Here is an 18357-nt window from a genome sequence, read left to right as displayed (position 1 = left end):
GGAGGCTGCTCCCTCCTTACCCCATCATTAGAAATAACACAGACAGCTAGAGCATAGCAAGGTGTCTTTACTGGGAGGTGGGGGACATCCAGGGCAAGTAGAATGGACCACCATTAGAATGGGCAGAAGTCCTGGAGATCTTGAGTCATCTGCTGAGGATGGGGAGTTAATGCTTGTTGTGGATGAGAGGTGGAGGGATGCGGATATCCTGGCCTCTCTCCAGACGCCGTTCACAGTCAATCAAATAGTTTACTCCATCGATGACCAGTTGCACCAGCTCCACCTAAAGGACACTAACCCTTAATCTCTGATCCCCACCACCTGAGTTTCTTTCTTTAGCACTGATTTGCCTGTTTTGAGAACTCATTTCCAATTGCCTTCCCACTCAACCTGAATTTTATTTTAGATTCTATTACACTCTTGAGTCCCACTCACTGTCAAATCTCAGCACCCACAGATCTATACCTCTCTTCACTCTAATCCCTGAAGATCTCACCTCTGACTTGCCCAGTCGGTCCAAATTAGAGATGTCAAAGATGCTGCCTGTGGCAGCTGTGTCCACTCCTCCAGTACCACGCTTTTGGAGTCTTAGGTTCTCCAGGATCTTTGGGAAGCGGCTATCCTAGAGGGGAGATAAGGATTGGGAGCAGGGTCAATAGGGGCAGAGACTGGTTCTACCTGAGAGGGCCCTGAACCTGCTCAGAGTCTTTCCTAGATCCTTTAGCCACAATATGTCTGGCTCCTTTCCAAAGTGCCCACTCCTCCATCCACACACAGCCACCTTCCTCCCTCACACCCCTCTCTAACCCCACAACTCCTTTACTTTGCTTAGCAGGGGCAGTTTGATGTGTACTCCTGCTCGTAGTCCAGTGCCCAGGTTAGACGGACAGGTCAAGATGTATCCCAAACGCTCATTCCACATGAACTCCCAGCCACGCTCCTGGATCAGCCTTTCCACCTGAGTTCACAAAGGCTCTGTTAGTGAAAGTCATGAATATGTGGATCCTTCCTTAGCTAGACCCACAGGAACTCTAGAAATATGTCTGGAACCAGAAACTTGGGATGTGAAAGAATGACACTGCTCAGGTTTTGTGTTTGTGTGTGTGTTTTGTGGAAATGGTTTGTTATTATTTTGCACACAAGGTAAGCCCATAATGAGATTGCAGAAAAATATCTTGTGTGGAAGAAGAGAAACTTGAGGGAATGATGCTTTAAGGATGCTCTAGGGAAACAGCAGAGGTGTTGAACTGGACTGAGAAAGGATTGGTTATTCAATGAGCTCCATGTGCATTGATTATCTTTGTTTTGCTAATTGGCCTGGAGCTTGGGAGGCTTCTTTCATACGGAAAAGGAGGATGTAGGCTTTGCAACAGGAAGAGGCAAGAGAGCCTTCTGTTAACTGTGGAAGGAGTTAACAGAAAGCAGAGAAAAAGTGTAGAAGGGCCAGACTCATAGGTATGTGTGTGTGCCGAGGGTGTTGGGGGGAGTGTTAGAAGGGTGTTTTTGTTTCACTTAAGTATCCTAGCCATGAACGAGAGTTGAAGAGACAGGGGATCTGCTGGAGTGATGGACATTAAGACCACTACCTAACAAGAGTAAAGGGGACCCAGCTCATCGTTCCGAAAGAATCCTGGCATAGGGGGATATTTTAGAATATCCATCTAGAATAATAACAGCAGCTAAACCTTATTGAACATTGATTATGGGCCAGGCACTTTACATGCATTGTCTCATATAATCCCCACAACAACCTAAAATGTAGGAAGTCTTATTATCCCAATTTTATCAATGAGGAAACTAAGACATATAATTTAAAAAGCATTTCCCTACCCACTTCCAGTCAGAATATGTTATCTATTACTTGGCAAAAACAGTAGAAATTTCCCAGCTAGAATATAAAAGGAAGAGGTCTGTGTATAAGTCCAAAATAGAACTGTATGTAGGAGAACATACAATACGAGGTGGGTTTATGGGAGTCTCTACCTTAGAATTGAATATGGAAGCCCAATCCATATAGGATGGAGGATTCAGTTCAACCTTTCATGAAGAGCCACCTATTCTGGAACTTCTTAAGCCAATTGGTCCTCCACCTTCTCTCCATCTCCTTCTTACTCTCAGTTTAAAACTTAGACACGATACTTTAGCAAGAATGACAGAATCCAAAGTCCAGGCCAACCTCAGCTCAGAACTGGGTGGTTACATTGGAATCATGAATACGCCGACCTTTCGCTCCTTATGTCAATCCAGGCTCAAACCTTTCCCTTATCTGCACATCCCACCCCCACCATCCCACACCACACACCCCAGGCACTGACCCACCATCTGTTACTCCTTCAGATTATCTGACAACTGCTTTATTTCTTTCCTTAGATTCCTGACACCCTCTCTTCCTAGTCTTAGGGTGACCATATATCCTAGTTTCCCCTGGACAGTCCTGATTTATACCGCTTGTCCTGGAGTGATTGATGGTGATCTTTCACTATCAAGAGTGTCCTGGGATGGTTGATAAATTATATGGTCACTCTACATGTGCTAGCATTTGTGTGTTTTTTTCTTATGTCCCCCCACTTCGTTCCCTTATACACTCTTCTCCAACCTCTTTGAGGCCGCGGCAGAATCTTTCAAACACTTTCTTCATGTTGCCACCCTTCTCCATGGAAATGACCCGTGTATGATCCTCCTCATTCACCCAGATCAAGAAGCTCTTCTCATTATTGTGCCTGAGGGCAAGAGAGAGGGAAGGACAGGGATCAATAGGTGGGGCAAGAATTGGGGGAGATAAACGGGGAAAAGTCCCTTATGGGGATATGGGGCAAAAGAGGTAAAGTAAGCCTCATACCAGATCCCACGAGCATCTGGCCAGTCTCGAGCCATTCCTGCAGCAGTCAGCAAGGGAGATACAGGCTTATCAAATAGGAAGTGGTCCTGGGGAGAGTAAAGGAACTTTGATAAGAATTCTCACAGTAGCTCCTAGGCCTCTCAAAACCCACCTGGCCCAGTCTGTCCTCTGACTCTTTCCATCTGCTCCCTGCACCCAGCTCCCTCTCAAGGCCCCTCACATCAATAAGCTGCTGCTGTTCAGCCTCTGTCATTTCACTGAGTCGATAGTAACGACCAGCCAGGTCACCCTTCAGGCCACTTAGTGCGTCCACCACAACACGTTCCACCTCTCGCCGCTCTGCCCGAGTGCAAGCTGGAGGCAAACTGAGTCCCCGGATACTTCGGCCAGTTCTGACTCTTGAGGACAATACATACCTCTCATCAAAGTAGCCAGAACGAATCTGTGGAATAAGAGAAATTAATATAAGTCACAGAAACACAGTGGGTGGGAACAGAGGGCCTTGAGGAAGGAAAGGCTTTAAGGCCTAGAGGAGTCCTCATTGCATGCATTGGAAGGAGAAGCCCACTGGGCAAGAGGGCATTATGATCCCTCCCCCAAACTGCCCACCTTGCAGTATGGACATTCTCACCCACCCTCTCCTCTCCATATCTGCTGCTTAAAACACAATTCTTTCTCCACACCAAGACTAAAATCTCGGCAGTATAATGACCATGAGTCAAGAAATGATTAAGGATTGGAGAAACAGAATGTTGTACATAAGGCAATGCAAATTAGAAGTGGAATATTTGACCTACCTTGCTGGCATCCAGGTCAGTGGTGTGTTTCATTGCCCGGGGGTCATATCCATTGTGTCGCTCTTGGATAACAGGGTCAAACAGCTCAGCAAATACCTGAGGGGGAATTAAGAGGGAGAGAATGGTTAAGGATGAGGCCATCCCTCTCAGGTTTTAAATGTGGATTGGTTTCACAGGGTCAGAAAACATATGTATAGATGGTTTGGTTTCAAGGGTAAGTGAGAGGTTTTTAGGGGGAAGGAGCTGGAATTACTGGGAAGATGAGTTGTATCACCAGGAAAACTCTGGGGGCCCCCTACCTCATAGGTCTCCTCATCTCCAGCTACCATGCCCACAGTCTTGATGAAAGGGTGGCCGGGGTTGTCCACGCCAGTCTGGATACACTGATCTAGCGTCCAACCAGTGGGTGTGGTCTTGTCGCAGAGCCGGGCATAGACTGCTGGGGTCAGGTGACTGGCCATGCAGTTGTTGTGCTTTCGGAGGTCTGGGTACTCAGCACTAGGGAGGGGGTACCCAGTAACCATGGAGGGAGAGCACAGGTGGCCAAGACCCAGTGCAGTCAGCTAGGAGCTGTCCAGTTAGCTGTGTCTGGCTGTGCTCCTTGGGAGGAGGGGGGATTATAGGGAAGCTAAACCTTGGTAATCTCATTAGGGAGCTTCAGGATCTATTTCTCCCTCTGGCTGGCCAGCTCAGTCCCCCCAGATCTGCTCAATTCTTCCACCCCATGAGCACAACATTAAGAATGGGGGAGGGGAAAGACTAAGGAGGGAAATTCAGGACATGGGGGAGAACAACAAGAAAAAGAGATGGAGATAAAATCCCTAGACTAAGGATTTGGACAGAGTGGGTGCAGCCAGAACTCACAGGATCAGAGCTGGTCTTGGGGGTAGGGACTGCAGGTTATAGGCCCCCAGGAGTGTTTTAGCCTTATGCTTTTAGCTTCCACCCCCACCCCACTGAGGTCTCCAGACTGTACAACACCTCACTCCAGAGCCTTCGTGATTATAGCCCTTTTCCGTTGCCCGGGTATTCATCTCCATCCCCATCTTCCTTCCCAGTTCCCATCACCACTTCCCGGGGTGGGTGGGGGTGGAGGTGGGGATGGGGATGGGGGTGGGGGTGGGGGCTCAGACACTGATACCTTGGGGGATACAGCCTCCGACGTTCACTGGCGGCTCGTACAGGTTCCGGGCGGAGCAGAAATCCAGCAGCTAGAGACCCAGCTCCAGCCAAAGCCAGGAGCCTGAGCCCAGGGCGGGTGGACAGCAGACGGGAGAAAGGACCAGCCATGGCTTGAGGATCTTGCTACGGAATGTAGGAGAAGGAGCTGGCTCAGGGCAGGAACCCGGAGAGAGGATGCAACCAGGCGGACTGACGGACGCCACTGGGTGCAAGGCTGGAGCCGAAACGAGGCCCGGAGCGAAGGCTGGAGGGGGAGCTGGTAGGGACGAGCCCGCAGCAAAGGCGCAGTGAGGTAGCGGGCGGAGGGGAGGGAGGCCGAGCCGCAGTCTCCAGGGGTGGGGCTCGCCCAGACCCCGCCCCCCGCCTGCCGGCGCTCTAGGTGTGCGGAGGCAGAGGTGGGCAGCCCCAGCCAGGTAGATTCGGGGGCCCCGGAGATTTGCACCCCTGGGACGAGGCTGCCCAGATTTCAGCACCAAGTAGAGGAACAGCACCCTGGGGGTCTGTTCGAGCACCCTTCCCCCAAGCTTCTCGGTTTAATTGGAAACCCGATTCGTCACTCCGGGGATGTGAAAGGGTGACACTGCCAAACCTCTTCTCTGTTTCCAGCCTGCCCCGGCAACCTCTCCGTCTTCCCAGGGGAGGAAGCCGCGGGGAAACCGTGGAATAAACAAAGATACCCGAGGAAGACACGGAGAAAGCGCAGAGGTAGAGACAGAGACTGGGAAAGACACCCGCTGGTTCAAGGTCACCTTTTCCTTAGAACCAGGAAGAAGACCAGCGTGCCTCCCTTCGTACCTGCGCTCTCCTTCCAAGGTTAAGAAGAATCAGGGAAACATAAACTCTTAGCCCATCTATGCTGTGTTCCCCCACCCCGACCCTACCCCTCGTCTGAAGCTCTGCCCTGTCCTGCCTACACTTCTTAGGATCCTCTGCTCCCCCCCCCTCCTTCCCATCCCCTATTTCACCTTTGATCTTTTACTTCTCGAAGTCCTTTTCAGACTACTCACAGGACTCTCAGTCGTCTCCGGGAGCTTGCTTACCTGTTGATTGCACTGGCGCGGGGCTGGGGTTGGGCAGGGAATTGTTAGTTTCCTCTTCCTCTCCCCTCTCTGTAGCTCCCAGATCCTGGACTGCAGCGGAGTGTAAGGTGAGGTGCAGGGTGTGGTGAAATGACTGGGTGTAGGAATGGAACAGGCAGGCACAGGTCTCCACACACCACATGTGCTTCCTCTCTTGGTTTCCTAATGCTGTTTAATCCAGAGTGTAAGGGGGAGTGGTGTCCAAGGGCATAAGGTCTCCAGGGAATCTCCACCTTCCTTCTGGTTCCCTCTTTTCCTCTCTTTTCTCAGATTTAAGAGGGTTGTGTTACCAGAGCTCCAGGTGTGACTTTGGTGTGATTTAACTTTTGCCTGGCAGAAAGGAGAATAAATGTTGGAGCTGAAAATAGAGATGTGGGGCTTCAGTATGGAGTCTGTTAAGGTGGGGTAGGCATGGTGGCATTAGTCCCTTCCCTAAGCTATCTTGGTGTGCCCACGAGACAGTAAGATACCTGAAAACCTTAGAGGAGAGTACTTGAGAAAGAGACATTCCTTTCATAGTGTCCTCCTGCCTCAATGATGAGATCCCACCCCACCCCTACACTCTTACTCCCTTCATTCCTCTCGGGCTTCCCTTGTGTTCCTTTCCCTGCCTTCCTCCTTTGTGGATATGCTTAGAAGCCATCCACTTCTCTTTTGGGGCCCATCACTTAACTCCTTTTTCTCCTGGTAAGAGAGCAATTATCAAATTCAGCAGTTGAAGTTCGGTCATTCTTGGAGAAGCAAAATCATACCTCTGTTGTAGGGGCTCATTACCTAGATTGAGGCGTAGCTATGAGTAAGCAAATATAATTTCTTGGAACAGTGTATATTTACCCTGATAAAGGAGGGAGATAATCTTCCCAAACAGAAGGGTCATTTGATTGAGAGGGCAGTTACTAAATTTAAAAGGTAGGAAGCAGGAGGAGAGAATTACAGGAGGAAAAATAAGACTTGCCTAGAGGAGTAAAGAAGTCACTCAAGCCCTGGCCAGGTAGTTCAGTTGGTTAGCACATCATCCTGATACCCCAAGGTTGTGGGTTCGATCCCCTGTCAGGGCACATACAAGAATCAACCAATGAATGCATTGAATGCATAAATAAGTGGAACAACAAGTCAACGTTGTTGTTTCTCTCTCTCTCTCCCTCCTCTCTTTCTCTAAAATCAATTAAAAATCTTTTTTTTTTTTTTTAATCCTCACCTGAGGATATTTTTTCCATTGCTTTTCAGAGAGTGGAAGGGGGAGAGAGAAAGATCAATGCAAGAGAGACACATCAACTGCTTGCCTCCCATAGGAGCCCTGACCAGGGCCAGGGATGGAGCCTGCAACCAAGGTACATGCCTTTGGCCAGAACTGAACCCTGGACCCTTCACAATCACTAAGCCAAACCAGCCAGGTCAATTAAAAATATTTTAAAAAGAAATCACTTAATATATATGGTATTTATTTTATTTAATAATTATTATTATCAATAGTATTCAATATTCATAAACCACTTTACAATTACAAGGAACTCTTGTATGTATTATTTCATTGAATTGAATTGTTTTGTTCCAACGGATGACTAGAGACTGAGTCTACATTTTCGGGAGGATGAAGAGACAAGTTAATTACCTAGAAGATGTTTTAATAACTTGTTAGAAGGGTTGGAGTGGTAGAAGGGATATGAGCCTGAGCACGAACTAAGGAGGCATCTATTTCTCTTAGAGCCAGTCCTTAGAATCATATCTATCCCTTTTGGGAAGCCTTGGGGTCAGTATAATATGCACCTGACAGAAAAAGTGGTAAAATCTCAAAGGGTGAAGAAAAGAAACAATGAACTTGGAATTGTTTTGATCAGGGAAATCTAAGTGAGGCTTCAAAGATAATAACAATACAAACATATACGAAATGCTTTCACACAACGGCTGAGGGAAGTTCAGTGACTTGTCCAAGGCTGCACAGCTATTAAAGGCAAGGCCAGGAGTCAAGTCTAGAGGGCAGAGAGCAAGCAAAGTGAAGAGATAGGAATCAACTTGTTCAGTCTTCCATGTCCATTCATTTACTTGACTCCTTCATAAATAAGCCTCTCTGTTCCTTCCCTTAACTTTCTGATCTGTTTCTCTCTTTGTCTCTGTTTTTGACTCCAGTCTCTTCACTCGTCTGCACTATTAACATTTTCAGCTGATATTTATTGGATCCCTACGTATATTATACTCTGTTTTGTTTTGTCCTCAAGGAGGTGCAACAGCACAAATTCTTCCTCTTCCTTTGCATGTTGCTTTCCCCCCCTTCTTCCTCTCACTGGAAAGTATCTAGACCAAGCATCTGGAGTGTGGCAACGCAGTTTGAAATCGGAGGGAGCATCAGGTCGCACTTCCTCCACAGCACCACTAGGGGCCACCCTCCTCCGCGCAGAGGCGCCGGCCAACGCAGCCTGACTCTGTTGCCGGTGCGCGCCCTCCGCTGATTGGTGGCACGGCAGGGAAGTCACGCTTTGATTGGGCCGCTGTCAGGTGTCGCTGCCGGCAGGTTCGGCTGCGCGAGCGCTGGGAGGCGGGTGAGTGAGGGGCCGGGGGCGGTGGGGGAGTGGCTGGGGGCTGGGGGCGGTATCTGAGGGGGTGGGCTGGGTGGAGTGGGTTTGGTTGGTGCTGAGGGCCTCGGTTAGTACCCGCTGGGGGCGGCTGCGGAAGGAGGCCCAGCCGAGAGGCCTCGAAGTCCGCGTTGGGAGAGTGAGCGGGGCAGGCGGGGGCGGGCAAAGGCTAGTGGAGTCAGGCTAGCGGGGCGGTATTCGTGCCCGGGAGCTGGGTGAGGAGAGGGCAGGGGCGGTCCCGGCGGGAGCGGAGACGCGCGCGTGTGAGGGTCTGCGTGAGGAGAGGAGCCGGCGCGGGAGAAGGTCAGGGCGGGGAGTCTGTGTGAGCGGCGGGAGTGGAGTCAGACTGGAGGATCAGCTTGAGGAAGGGGTTGTGGGAGAGAGAGGAGAAGGTGAGTCTGGAGAGGGGCAGTGTGAGGAAAGAATGGCTCTCCCGCAGTCTTGGGGGGGAGTCACTGAGGGTTCCCTATAAATATGTCACCGAGGGTGGTGACTCATCTGACGCTTTAGAGGACTGTTGAGTGCTGGGGAACCAATGAGTGAGAGGTTAGTTGGATAATTAATTGAATGAGTTGATCCGTGATGGGAATGGTTAGGGGAGTCAATGAAGAGTCATTTTAGCAAGTTGGGGAAAGGAGGCAGCATGAGTGAGTTGATAGGGAGGACAAGGGCATCGGCACAGTTCATCGGTGTCAGAATAAGGGTATGTATGAAGGATTAAGAATTTTGCATCAGGAAGGAACTGAGGGGTCCGCTGTTGAAGGCGGGAAGGAGATCGGGTTGGTGGCCTGAAGAGGTTTACTGTGTTGGAAGTATTCCTGCCTGAACTCAGTATTGATGTTTCCCCTTCACTCCATCAGCAAGCAGCCCTAAAGTCTAAGGGATAAAGAAGTTACACGGTTTACCCACCCTTCTGCCCCTTCTTGGGATCTGATCTAACATAGATGTTCCTGAGAAAATTGCCCATCCGCCCCCTCCCTCTCCTTACCTACCCATCTCCTTCCTTCCCTTCCTCCCTCTCTTCCTCCCTCCCTTCCCCTTTTCCTTCCACAGGGATACTGGCCAGAGTCAGACTGCCCTTTAACCAAACGTAGAATCTGAAGTTTTCTTTTCTTTCGAAACAAAGTATTGGGTGAGAGGGAATGGGAGAAGAGCACAGAAAACAGGGGAATGGCTCTTGGAACACTATGTTAAGCCTCAGCTTCTCCCAGAGGTACATCTAAATAAATCCTCGCTTATTTCATAGTTATTTCTGTCAGCCTTCTATTTTTGCTTTGTTAACTATGAATTTAGCCCTTTCATCTCTCCTGTGAACAGACTCTCCTTCCTCCTTCTATTACCATCCCCTGCTATAGAGTTGCAATAGAATTTTAAGAGCATGACTGTGTATATTCAGTAGAAAACCAGGAAGGACTTAGTGTTAGAAAGGGTGAAAGGTTAGGAATCTTAGGAGAAAAAGCTCCTGCTTCAGAGAAAGGATAAAGATTGCAACAAAGTTCTACTTGCTTAAACTATACAGGGACCTTGGGAATGCCACAAGTCATGGAAATTGGGTCGGGTCACTGAAAAGGAGTTCAAAGAAATAGCCTGTTAATCAGGAGGGGGAGTATACAAGGCCTTCCGTGCACAACTGGAAATGTTAAGCCTAAGGTGAATATTGTGTCCCTAGGGTGGTTGAATAGAGGATACAAGCAGACGGCGAAGACTGGAAAGGTCTAGGTTTATATGAAGGTTAACTGTAACTTTCTAATCAAAGCTGAAACTCCCACTTGTAATGGACGGGTTTAAATAAAAATACAGAAAATAATTATTATCAAAGACTTTTAAAATTCTATAAGACTAAATTAATCCATTTACTTAAGAAGTGTGTGGCTTTCCTTAGAGTCATCAGTCAGTATTTCTGAGAACTTTCGGAGAATGTTGAAAATTACTGACATGTGACTCAATTTTATTGTTTTGGGCGGGAAAAAAGTAGCAGATATCTGTATCCCCACAATTTAGTATTATTAAGTGTTAATACTTTTGTATATTTGCTTCTGGTTTTTTTAATTGAAATAAACATTATAGATAGGGCTGTGAAGTTCCATTCGAATTCTTCTCAGTTCAATTCTTCCCTCTCCTCAGAGGTAACCACTATCATGAATTTGATGTTTGTCTTTCCAGCCTGTTTTTAATATTTCTACTAATTATGTATACAGTCATAAACATATGTAATATTTTTATTTATACAAATGGAACTGTGGTACATGTTTTTCTACAGTTTGCATTTGGAAGCTGTCCGTGTTTAATTCATTTTTTAAAAAATTGCTGGTAGTCTATCACTTATATACACTACATTGTATTTACCCATTCTTCTACTTGTGATATCTGAGTTGGTTTTAGTTTTTCCCATCACTAACAGTGAGGTTATGAACATCCTTGCACGTATCTTATATGGGAGAGTTTCTGTACAGCAGGGTTTCTCAACCTTGGTACTACTAACATTTTGGATTGGATAATTCTCTGTTGTGGGGGAATATCCTATGTGTTTTAGAATATTTAGCAGCATGGCTCTGGCCAGGTAGTTCAGTTGGTTAGAGCGCCATTCTGATATGCCAAGGTTGCAGGTTCAATCCCAGTCAGGGCACATACAAGGAGGAACCAATGAATGCATAAATAAGTAGAACAACAAATCCCTCTCTCACTCTCTCCCCCCTGCCCTCCCTCCATCTCTCCCTCCCTCCCTCCCTTCCTCTCTCTCTTAAATCAATAATAATAAAAAAGAATATTTAACAGCATCCCTGGCATCTGCTGACCAGATTCCTATAGCACTTCCCTAAATGTGACAACCAAAGATGTCTCCTGCAAATGTCCCCTGCACAGCATATTTACAATTGGTTAAGCACCACTACTCTTAGGTATACGTATGCAGAAGTAGAACTGCCAGGTTGTTCTGACTCAAGTTTTAAGTCTTAAGATATTCTCACTGATTATGGATCTAGGCAGGATTTTTTTTCCCACTGTAGCTTCTGTTGTGAGGGACCTTGGCTTAGACCAGCCTTGGGTCTATAGTACCAGAGGTGATAGAGAGAAAATTGAAATTTCAGTTTGAGAATGGGTTGGAGGCTGTCGTATGGGTGCCTGTATCCTCAGCCTCACAACCAGCATCAGACCTATTTCCTTGAACAGATTTTCTGAACTTGGGCATCTGTCTTTTAAGGTGGAGCAGATGAAGGAGAGACAGGGGAATAGAGAATTTTAATTTTCTGATAATGCTTAGAACATAGGGTGCCTTTAAGAAATGTTTTTCTTTTTAATTAATCCATGGTAGGAATGAAGCTGGGGGTTAAGAGCAAAGGCAGCTGTTCTCTCTCATTCCTCTGCCCTTGGATTAAATCACTGAGTTCAACACTACTGTAGGGAGGTGGAGAGTGGTTAGGAACATTTTGGAATGAATCCAGTTTGAAATGTCACTTTAACCTTTTTTCATAGGAATTGACAGTAGCCTTCCATGAGGAACTGCCTTTCCCATTTGCTACTGGAGTTGACGGTGTTTCCTGCTGGCAGAATCAGGGACATGCCAGCACTGTAAGGGTTAATCTACTGATCCTCTTATCAGCCCCACCGTTGGAGGTGGGTGAGCCAGGAGGACAGGGGAGGCCTTGCTTTTCTCTTACGGTTCTGTAGTCATTTCAAGTTGTAGCCCACATGCTTCCTTTCCCATTGATCCTTTTTACCATAGTTTTGTTTGTTTCCCCTAGTTCCCTTGTTGTTACCTTTTATTTCCTCACCACCCATCCCCCACCCCTACCTGCTGTCACCGGGCTTGGATTCTGAGCTAGTGGGATACCCTCCGTTGCAGAGCGGGATGAGTGGGTGCTCCGGCGGGGATGTGGTCCTTTCCGGCCAGTGAGAGCGGGAGTGCCACAGCCCACTTCTTCCTTGGAGCTGGAGATGAAGGGCTGGGCACCCATCGAATAGGCATGAGGACAGAAGAAAGTGACAGCGAGCTCCTGGAGGATGAGGAGGATGAAGTGGTAAGACTAGAGAAAATGACGTAACTTGGTATTGGGACCCCTGTTAGAAAGAACTGAGATTCTGTTTGGATGGAGACACCTTGCTATTCTTTCCAAATGCATAGAATCACCGTCATAAACAGGCCCTATCCTGATTAAGGGGAGGAGGAATGAGATTGGTTGGATTGCTTCCCTTTGAAGCCCCCACCCTATTGTCTCATGGTTATTGGTTCCCTGGCTTTTCTGCCTGAGCATACATTTCCTACTATGGAAAGGCTCCTATTCTGTAGGCAGCAGGAATCCCTACAGGCACCCCAATCTAGACCTAAGTTAGGAGACAACTTTTACTCCATAGGTTCAAAGTCCTGATAAGAAACTCTGTCCTAAGGGATATGAGACAGTGTTCGCTGATAGGATGGTCCAGGTGGGAAGTTCCTGAGTTCCTAACAGCGCTTCCTCCCTGTAGCCTCCTGAACCTCAGATCATTGTTGGCATCTGTGCCATGACCAAGAAATCCAAGTCCAAGCCAATGACACAAATCCTAGAGCGCCTCTGCAGATTTGACTACCTGACTGTTATTATCCTGGGAGAAGATGTGATCCTCAATGAACCTGTGGAAAACTGGCCATCCTGCCACTGCCTCATTTCCTTCCACTCCAAAGGTTAGGGTCTGTGAAGGAAAATGGGAAGGAATGGTGTTGGGAATGTTGGACTGGGAAGTGAGGTTCTTACTGTCAAATAGTAAAGAGACCTTCAATTCTTCCTGACACACTAGAGAGCAGTGCAAAGGGGTTTGCTTTTACTACATCTTAGGGGAGTTGCTGCCGGTAGTGTAAAGCCCCTATTTGAACCCCAGGACAGCTCTAAGGCTTTTAGGATCTCTGACAGAATTAGGCATCTGGAAGGACCCTAAAAGTAATTTCTTTTTTTACTTTTTTCTGATGGCCATTCTAGATTTGGGAAATTGGGTTGAAGGATAAGGGATGGGGTAGGTGGGTAGAGGAGCTCAATGGCAACTAATAGCTTTAATACATCTATTTCTCTTGCTGTTTTCTCACTCTGTCTCTTTCACTTTCTTTGGTCTTTATTTCCTTTTTCCATCCCAGGCTTTCCTCTGGACAAAGCTGTTGCTTACTCCAAGCTTCGAAACCCCTTTCTTATCAATGACCTGGCTATGCAGTATTACATCCAGGATAGGTATAGCTTTCTGTTGACTGGTGGGATGGGTGGCCCTGAGATCATGCCTGTTTAGAGAATCCACTCTGGGAGGGGTAGAGTCAGACAAACATGCTTAATTTTTATATCATACCCTCTTGAGTTCTACACCCTGGTATCTCCCAGTTCTTGAGCAAATGAAATCCCTAGTCCTTCCCCATAGTAACCATCCCCACCTCTCCCAGCTAATTTATTCTGGGGGTGACAGGAGGGAGGTGTACCGGATCCTGCAAGAGGAGGGTATTGATCTGCCTCGATATGCTGTGCTCAACCGTGACCCTGCCCGGCCTGAGGGTGAGTACCTGGTCTTGTCCAGTCCTGCCCTGCCTTGTTTTCTATGACTTAGCCCAGTTCTTCATCCTCTAGACATCTTTTTAAGTGAGGCTTTGGTTTTTAGATTATGGATTGAGTTAGAGCCAAGGGTCTTTGGACTCAGCCTTGAACCTCTTATATAGATATTACTATATCTATATACCATATAGATATTGCCATATTTATTACTAACATATGGTCATAGAAATTTGAGGATTATGGAGATGAAAACTTGAAGAAAAAGGAGTTGGAAGTATTCTACAATCCTCATACCTACTTTCCAGAGTGCAACCTGATAGAAGGTGAAGACCAGGTAGAGGTAAATGGAGCTGTCTTTCCCAAACCATTTGTGGAGAAGCCAGTGAGTGCAGAGGACCACAATGTTTACATCTACTACCCCAGCTCAGCTGGAGGAGGAAGCCAGCGCCTCTTTCGTAAGGTGTGGGGGCATCAGAAAAGTTGAAGGAACAAGAATGAGGTTGTGGGGAGGGAAGCTGGAGGATTTGGGGACAAAGTAGAGGCAACATTCTTTTTTTCTTCCTTTTCCTCCCAAAGATTGGCAGCCGAAGCAGCGTTTACTCTCCTGAGAGCAGCGTCCGAAAGACAGGGTCATACATCTATGAGGAGTTTATGCCAACAGATGGCACAGATGTCAAGGTTATGGTGGATACAGGGATTTAAGAGGTTATAAATGTCTAGGTGGAATGGGGACTTGGGGAGCAAGTGGAAGTGTGTGGAGGGGGTCATAGAAAATAAAGAGTGAACGTGAGTGACTTTCATATTCAGGTGAAGATAATAAGCGAGGGAAGTAGATACATAAATTGTTACTCTCATAGCAAGAGCAATGGTGACATGGAAGATGGTATAATATTGGTAAGTTATTTCTTAGTAAGGACTAGATGATAGTGTTGGAGTCCCTAGCGGGAACCTTCATAATGATATTTCAGTAGGGCTCAGTAAGAAAAATGTCAGTCTCCTTGTTCTTAATGCTTAGGGTGTATTTTTGTGGGTTTTTTTTTGTTTTTTTACTCTGAAACTAGTATACAGACCTAGTGCTCATACTGTCTTCTCATATACAGGGTGAGCTATGGGCATACTCAGTGATGCTATGTACCTGCAGGTATATACAGTGGGGCCAGATTATGCCCACGCTGAAGCCAGAAAATCGCCAGCTTTGGATGGGAAGGTCGAACGAGACAGTGAAGGGAAAGAAATTCGATATCCAGTCATGCTGACCGCCATGGAAAAGCTGGTGGCCAGGAAAGTCTGCGTAGCTTTTAAGGTAAAGCCCCATAGGGATGAGGGGTGCTGTGTAATGAGGGAGGCTGAGGGAGACAGATAGGAGAAGGGGTCTGGGAAGAAAGAACGGCTCTCTTGTTCTCATCTTTTCTCTTTGCCCTGCAGCAAACAGTTTGCGGTTTTGACCTTCTTCGTGCCAATGGTCATTCCTTTGTGTGTGATGTCAATGGCTTTAGTTTTGTCAAGAATTCGATGAAATACTATGATGACTGTGCCAAGATTCTGGGGTAAGGGACACAGTGGTTTGGGCTGGGGAGAATGGGCTTAAAGAAGAGAGTTAGAAAGCTTTTACTTTATTTTAAATATTGTAAAAATAATTTAAAAGGGAAATAGAGAAAGGGCTCCTCAGCCCTCTTGCCTTCCCAGCACTGCGCTACCCAGAGGTAATTACTGTTAACAATCTTAGATGTAATAGTATGTGTTTTTTTGCCATGTATAAACAAATTACATTTATTGTATTAAATGTAATCATACTGTAATACTGTTTAACAACTTGACTTTAAAAAAATTCATCGCATAATATTTAAAACATTCAAAAATGTATAAGAAATGATGAACATGGTGAGTATCCCTGTATTCACAATTAAGCTTAAGAAATAAAATATTAAGGATATAGTTATTAAGCCCCTTCATACCCCTCACTAATTACATCCTCTTCCTTCCCACCCAGAGGTGTTTTGTATTTGTTAATCTCATACATTTATTAATGCTTTTACTACAAATATGGGGGTGTCTTTTTTGCATCCTTTTAGATTTTATATTAACATATTTTTCTACAATGTGCTAGTTTTTGTGAGCTTCATTCCTATGTGTAGTTCTGGTTCATTCACTTTCACACAGCTTCTTCATATTTCTTCTAGGAACACAATAATGCGGGAACTTGCTCCACAGTTCCAGATCCCATGGTCAATCCCCACAGAGGCGGAGGACATTCCCATTGTCCCTACCACATCTGGCACTATGTGAGCAAAAGTAAAAAGTCTGGAGTAACCTGCTTAAGGCACCTAAGTCAGACCAGTGGTTACTTCCTGACCCTGTGCATTCTGACTAGTGGAGCCTGGGTCTCTTCTAGGCAATTTTCTTAACCTGACTTATATTCCTAACTGCACATAGTTTTCCTCTGTTCTTTGACATGTCAAGTAGGATAAAATGATGGGAGGTGGGATGGGGTGGGATGGGGGAGAGGCTCTAAAAACATTCCCTATCTTAGGATGGAACTTCGTTGTGTCATTGCAATTATTCGGCATGGGGATCGTACCCCCAAGCAGAAGATGAAGATGGAAGTGACACACCCAAGGTAGGAAGAGTGCCCTAATTTAGACAAATAGATTTTTGTGAGGGAAATGGGAAGGGGTAGCTTCCAGAGGCTTTTACTGTCTCACCCCATACTGAAGCTTCTCCTTATTTCTTCAGGTTTTTTAGTCTATTTAAAGAACATGGTGGCTACAAGACAGGGAAATTAAAACTAAAGCGGCCCGAGCAGCTACAGGTAAGATGGTGAATCTGGCTTGGAGGAGAAGAGCTATGAGAAAGATAGAGGGTATGGGATTGGGGGCCTCCATGACAGACCAGGAGGAAAGGGTAACTGGCCAAAGACTTGGCCTTCTGCATGGATACCCTATTATTTCCTCCAGGAAGTGCTGGACATCGCAAGGCTGCTATTGGCGGAACTGGAGAAAGAACCAGGTGGTGAGATCGAGGAGAAGACTGGGAAACTAGAACAGCTGAAGTCTGTGCTGGAGATGTGAGAAAGGGAATAGGAAAAGGGAGCCTTTTAACAGTGAGAATTGGGGACTGGGATAGAAACTCAACTATGACTTTACCCCGCAGGTATGGTCATTTCTCAGGCATCAACCGGAAGGTGCAGTTGACTTACTATCCTCATGGAGTAAAAGCTTCTAATGAGGGGCAAGGTAAGATATAATAGCCTCTTGAACCCTTAGATGCCTCTACCACTGACTACCTTTCTGGGCTCCTCAAGAGACCTAACATTTAGATGTCCCCAGTATTTTCCTCAGATCTAGACCTATTTATTGCCCTTTATTCCCACAGATCCACAGCAGGAGGCTCTGGCCCCATCTCTCCTGCTGGTACTGAAGTGGGGTGGAGAATTGACTCCTGCTGGCCGTGTTCAGGCTGAGGAGCTGGGGAGAGCTTTTCGCTGCATGTACCCTGGAGGACAGGGTGAGTGTTTTGGGGAGTAAACCTAGCTGGGCTGGGATAAAATGATTAGAGGTTAAGTTGGGGAAATGGAAGGACTGAGACAATGGGGAAGTTAAAGGGAGAATGAGCATTCTTTCTTCCATGTGGGTATTTGCAATATGCATTCCTGGTCCTTCCCTTTGCCCCCAGGTGACTATGCTGGCTTCCCTGGCTGTGGGCTGCTTCGTCTTCACAGCACTTTCCGCCATGATCTCAAGATCTATGCCTCTGATGAGGGCCGTGTCCAGATGACGGCTGCTGCCTTTGCCAAGGTGCACCCTACAGTTCTCTCACAGTCCCAGCTTCCTTTAGGTAGAGAAGCAGAAAGTTTGGAGAACTAGATGGGAAATTTTAGGGTATTTGTGTGCTGACTCAGAGAAATTTCTTCTTGTGCCTGACCCCATTCTGTGCTACTGAGAATGAGCTGAGAATAATTAGTGAGGATAGGCCCTTTGAACTATACCCCAGTTCTCCTAGCCAGCTCTCATTTGATCTCTCAGATCATCTAGGCCTAGGGGGACTATGCTAAACTGGAAGGAAAACTAATATACTTTTGTGCTTCCTTTCCAGGGCCTTTTGGCTCTAGAAGGGGAGCTGACACCCATTTTGGTACAAATGGTGAAGAGTGCTAACATGAATGGGCTCCTGGACAGCGATGGTGATTCCTTGAGCAGCTGCCAGCACCGGGTGAAGGCTCAACTTCACCATATCTTGCAGCGGGATGTACCCTTTGGCCCTGAGGATTATGATCAGGTCAGGCTCTCTGCTCTTCTGGCCAATATACCCCTGATCTCAAATTTCTAGAATTCTAAATAATACTGATCAGTAATGGTACTTACCATGTGCCAAGTACTCTTTTACATTTTC

At 46.6% G+C, this 18357-nt stretch overlaps 2 protein-coding genes across 14 annotated transcripts in view; one reads left to right on the top strand and one right to left on the bottom strand.

Moving 5' to 3' along the window:
- Nucleotides 1–48: 48 nt before the first annotated feature.
- LOC308563243 (creatine kinase U-type, mitochondrial) lies at nucleotides 49–6076 on the bottom strand. Of its 5 annotated transcripts, none has more exons than XM_081150130.1 (10): nucleotides 5859–6076; nucleotides 4778–5074; nucleotides 3936–4134; nucleotides 3637–3732; nucleotides 3060–3281; nucleotides 2840–2925; nucleotides 2597–2720; nucleotides 824–958; nucleotides 497–622; nucleotides 49–283 (listed from the first exon to the last, which is right to left on the bottom strand). In XM_081150130.1, the coding sequence occupies exons 2-10, from the start codon at nucleotides 4924–4926 to the stop codon at nucleotides 167–169; spliced, it is 1254 nt and encodes a 417-aa protein (XP_081006256.1). In that variant the 5' UTR covers nucleotides 4927–5074; nucleotides 5859–6076; the 3' UTR covers nucleotides 49–166. The 5 variants fall into 5 exon arrangements, with proteins under 5 accessions (XP_081006256.1, XP_081006255.1, XP_081006258.1 ...); XM_081150129.1 differs by having other exon boundaries at nucleotides 4778–4941; nucleotides 5859–6055; XM_081150132.1 differs by having other exon boundaries at nucleotides 854–958; nucleotides 4778–4941; nucleotides 5859–6055.
- Nucleotides 6077–8650: 2574 nt separating this feature from the next.
- The window catches only part of PPIP5K1 (diphosphoinositol pentakisphosphate kinase 1), a 40933-nt gene continuing 31226 nt past the window's right edge, over nucleotides 8651–18357 (top strand). For 7 of the 9 annotated variants that reach the window (XM_081159634.1, XM_081159636.1, XM_081159638.1 and 4 more), the window contains exons 1-18: nucleotides 8651–9170; nucleotides 11939–12079; nucleotides 12309–12483; nucleotides 12929–13124; nucleotides 13569–13659; nucleotides 13886–13971; nucleotides 14274–14428; nucleotides 14545–14646; nucleotides 15110–15271; nucleotides 15394–15515; nucleotides 16149–16250; nucleotides 16499–16585; nucleotides 16702–16777; nucleotides 16923–17032; nucleotides 17119–17201; nucleotides 17341–17472; nucleotides 17641–17762; nucleotides 18061–18243. In XM_081159634.1, coding sequence (XP_081015760.1) covers nucleotides 12337–12483; nucleotides 12929–13124; nucleotides 13569–13659; nucleotides 13886–13971; nucleotides 14274–14428; nucleotides 14545–14646; nucleotides 15110–15271; nucleotides 15394–15515; nucleotides 16149–16250; nucleotides 16499–16585; nucleotides 16702–16777; nucleotides 16923–17032; nucleotides 17119–17201; nucleotides 17341–17472; nucleotides 17641–17762; nucleotides 18061–18243 — 1956 coding nt within the window. In that variant the 5' untranslated portion in view covers nucleotides 8651–9170; nucleotides 11939–12079; nucleotides 12309–12336. Of the gene's footprint in view, nucleotides 9171–11938; nucleotides 12080–12308; nucleotides 12484–12928; nucleotides 13125–13568; nucleotides 13660–13885; nucleotides 13972–14273; nucleotides 14429–14544; nucleotides 14674–15068; nucleotides 15272–15393; nucleotides 15516–16148; nucleotides 16251–16498; nucleotides 16586–16701; nucleotides 16778–16922; nucleotides 17033–17118; nucleotides 17202–17340; nucleotides 17473–17640; nucleotides 17763–18060; nucleotides 18244–18357 lie in introns of those variants that run through there. The other 2 variants (XM_081159639.1, XM_081159640.1) reach the window with 2 other exon arrangements.

Source organism: Miniopterus schreibersii, assembly GCF_964146895.1.
Source record: "Miniopterus schreibersii genome assembly, chromosome: 1".
In the NCBI taxonomy this organism is placed as follows: Eukaryota; Metazoa; Chordata; class Mammalia; order Chiroptera; family Miniopteridae; genus Miniopterus; species Miniopterus schreibersii.
This window is presented reverse-complemented; position numbering and strand designations above follow the sequence as displayed.

Bases quoted from the DNA above. Each gene is read 5' to 3' on its own strand.
- LOC308563243 (XM_081150130.1), bottom strand. From the start codon at position 4,926: ATGGCTGGTCCTTTCTCCCGTCTGCTGTCCACCCGCCCTGGGCTCAGG. The intron at 959-2,596 runs GTTGGAGAAGAG...TTGTGAACTCAG, and splicing joins TCTGCCGCGGCCTCAAAGAG to GTGGAAAGGCTGATCCAGGA. The intron at 284-496 runs GTGAGATCTTCA...AGTGTCCTTTAG, and splicing joins ACCGACTGGGCAAGTCAGAG to GTGGAGCTGGTGCAACTGGT.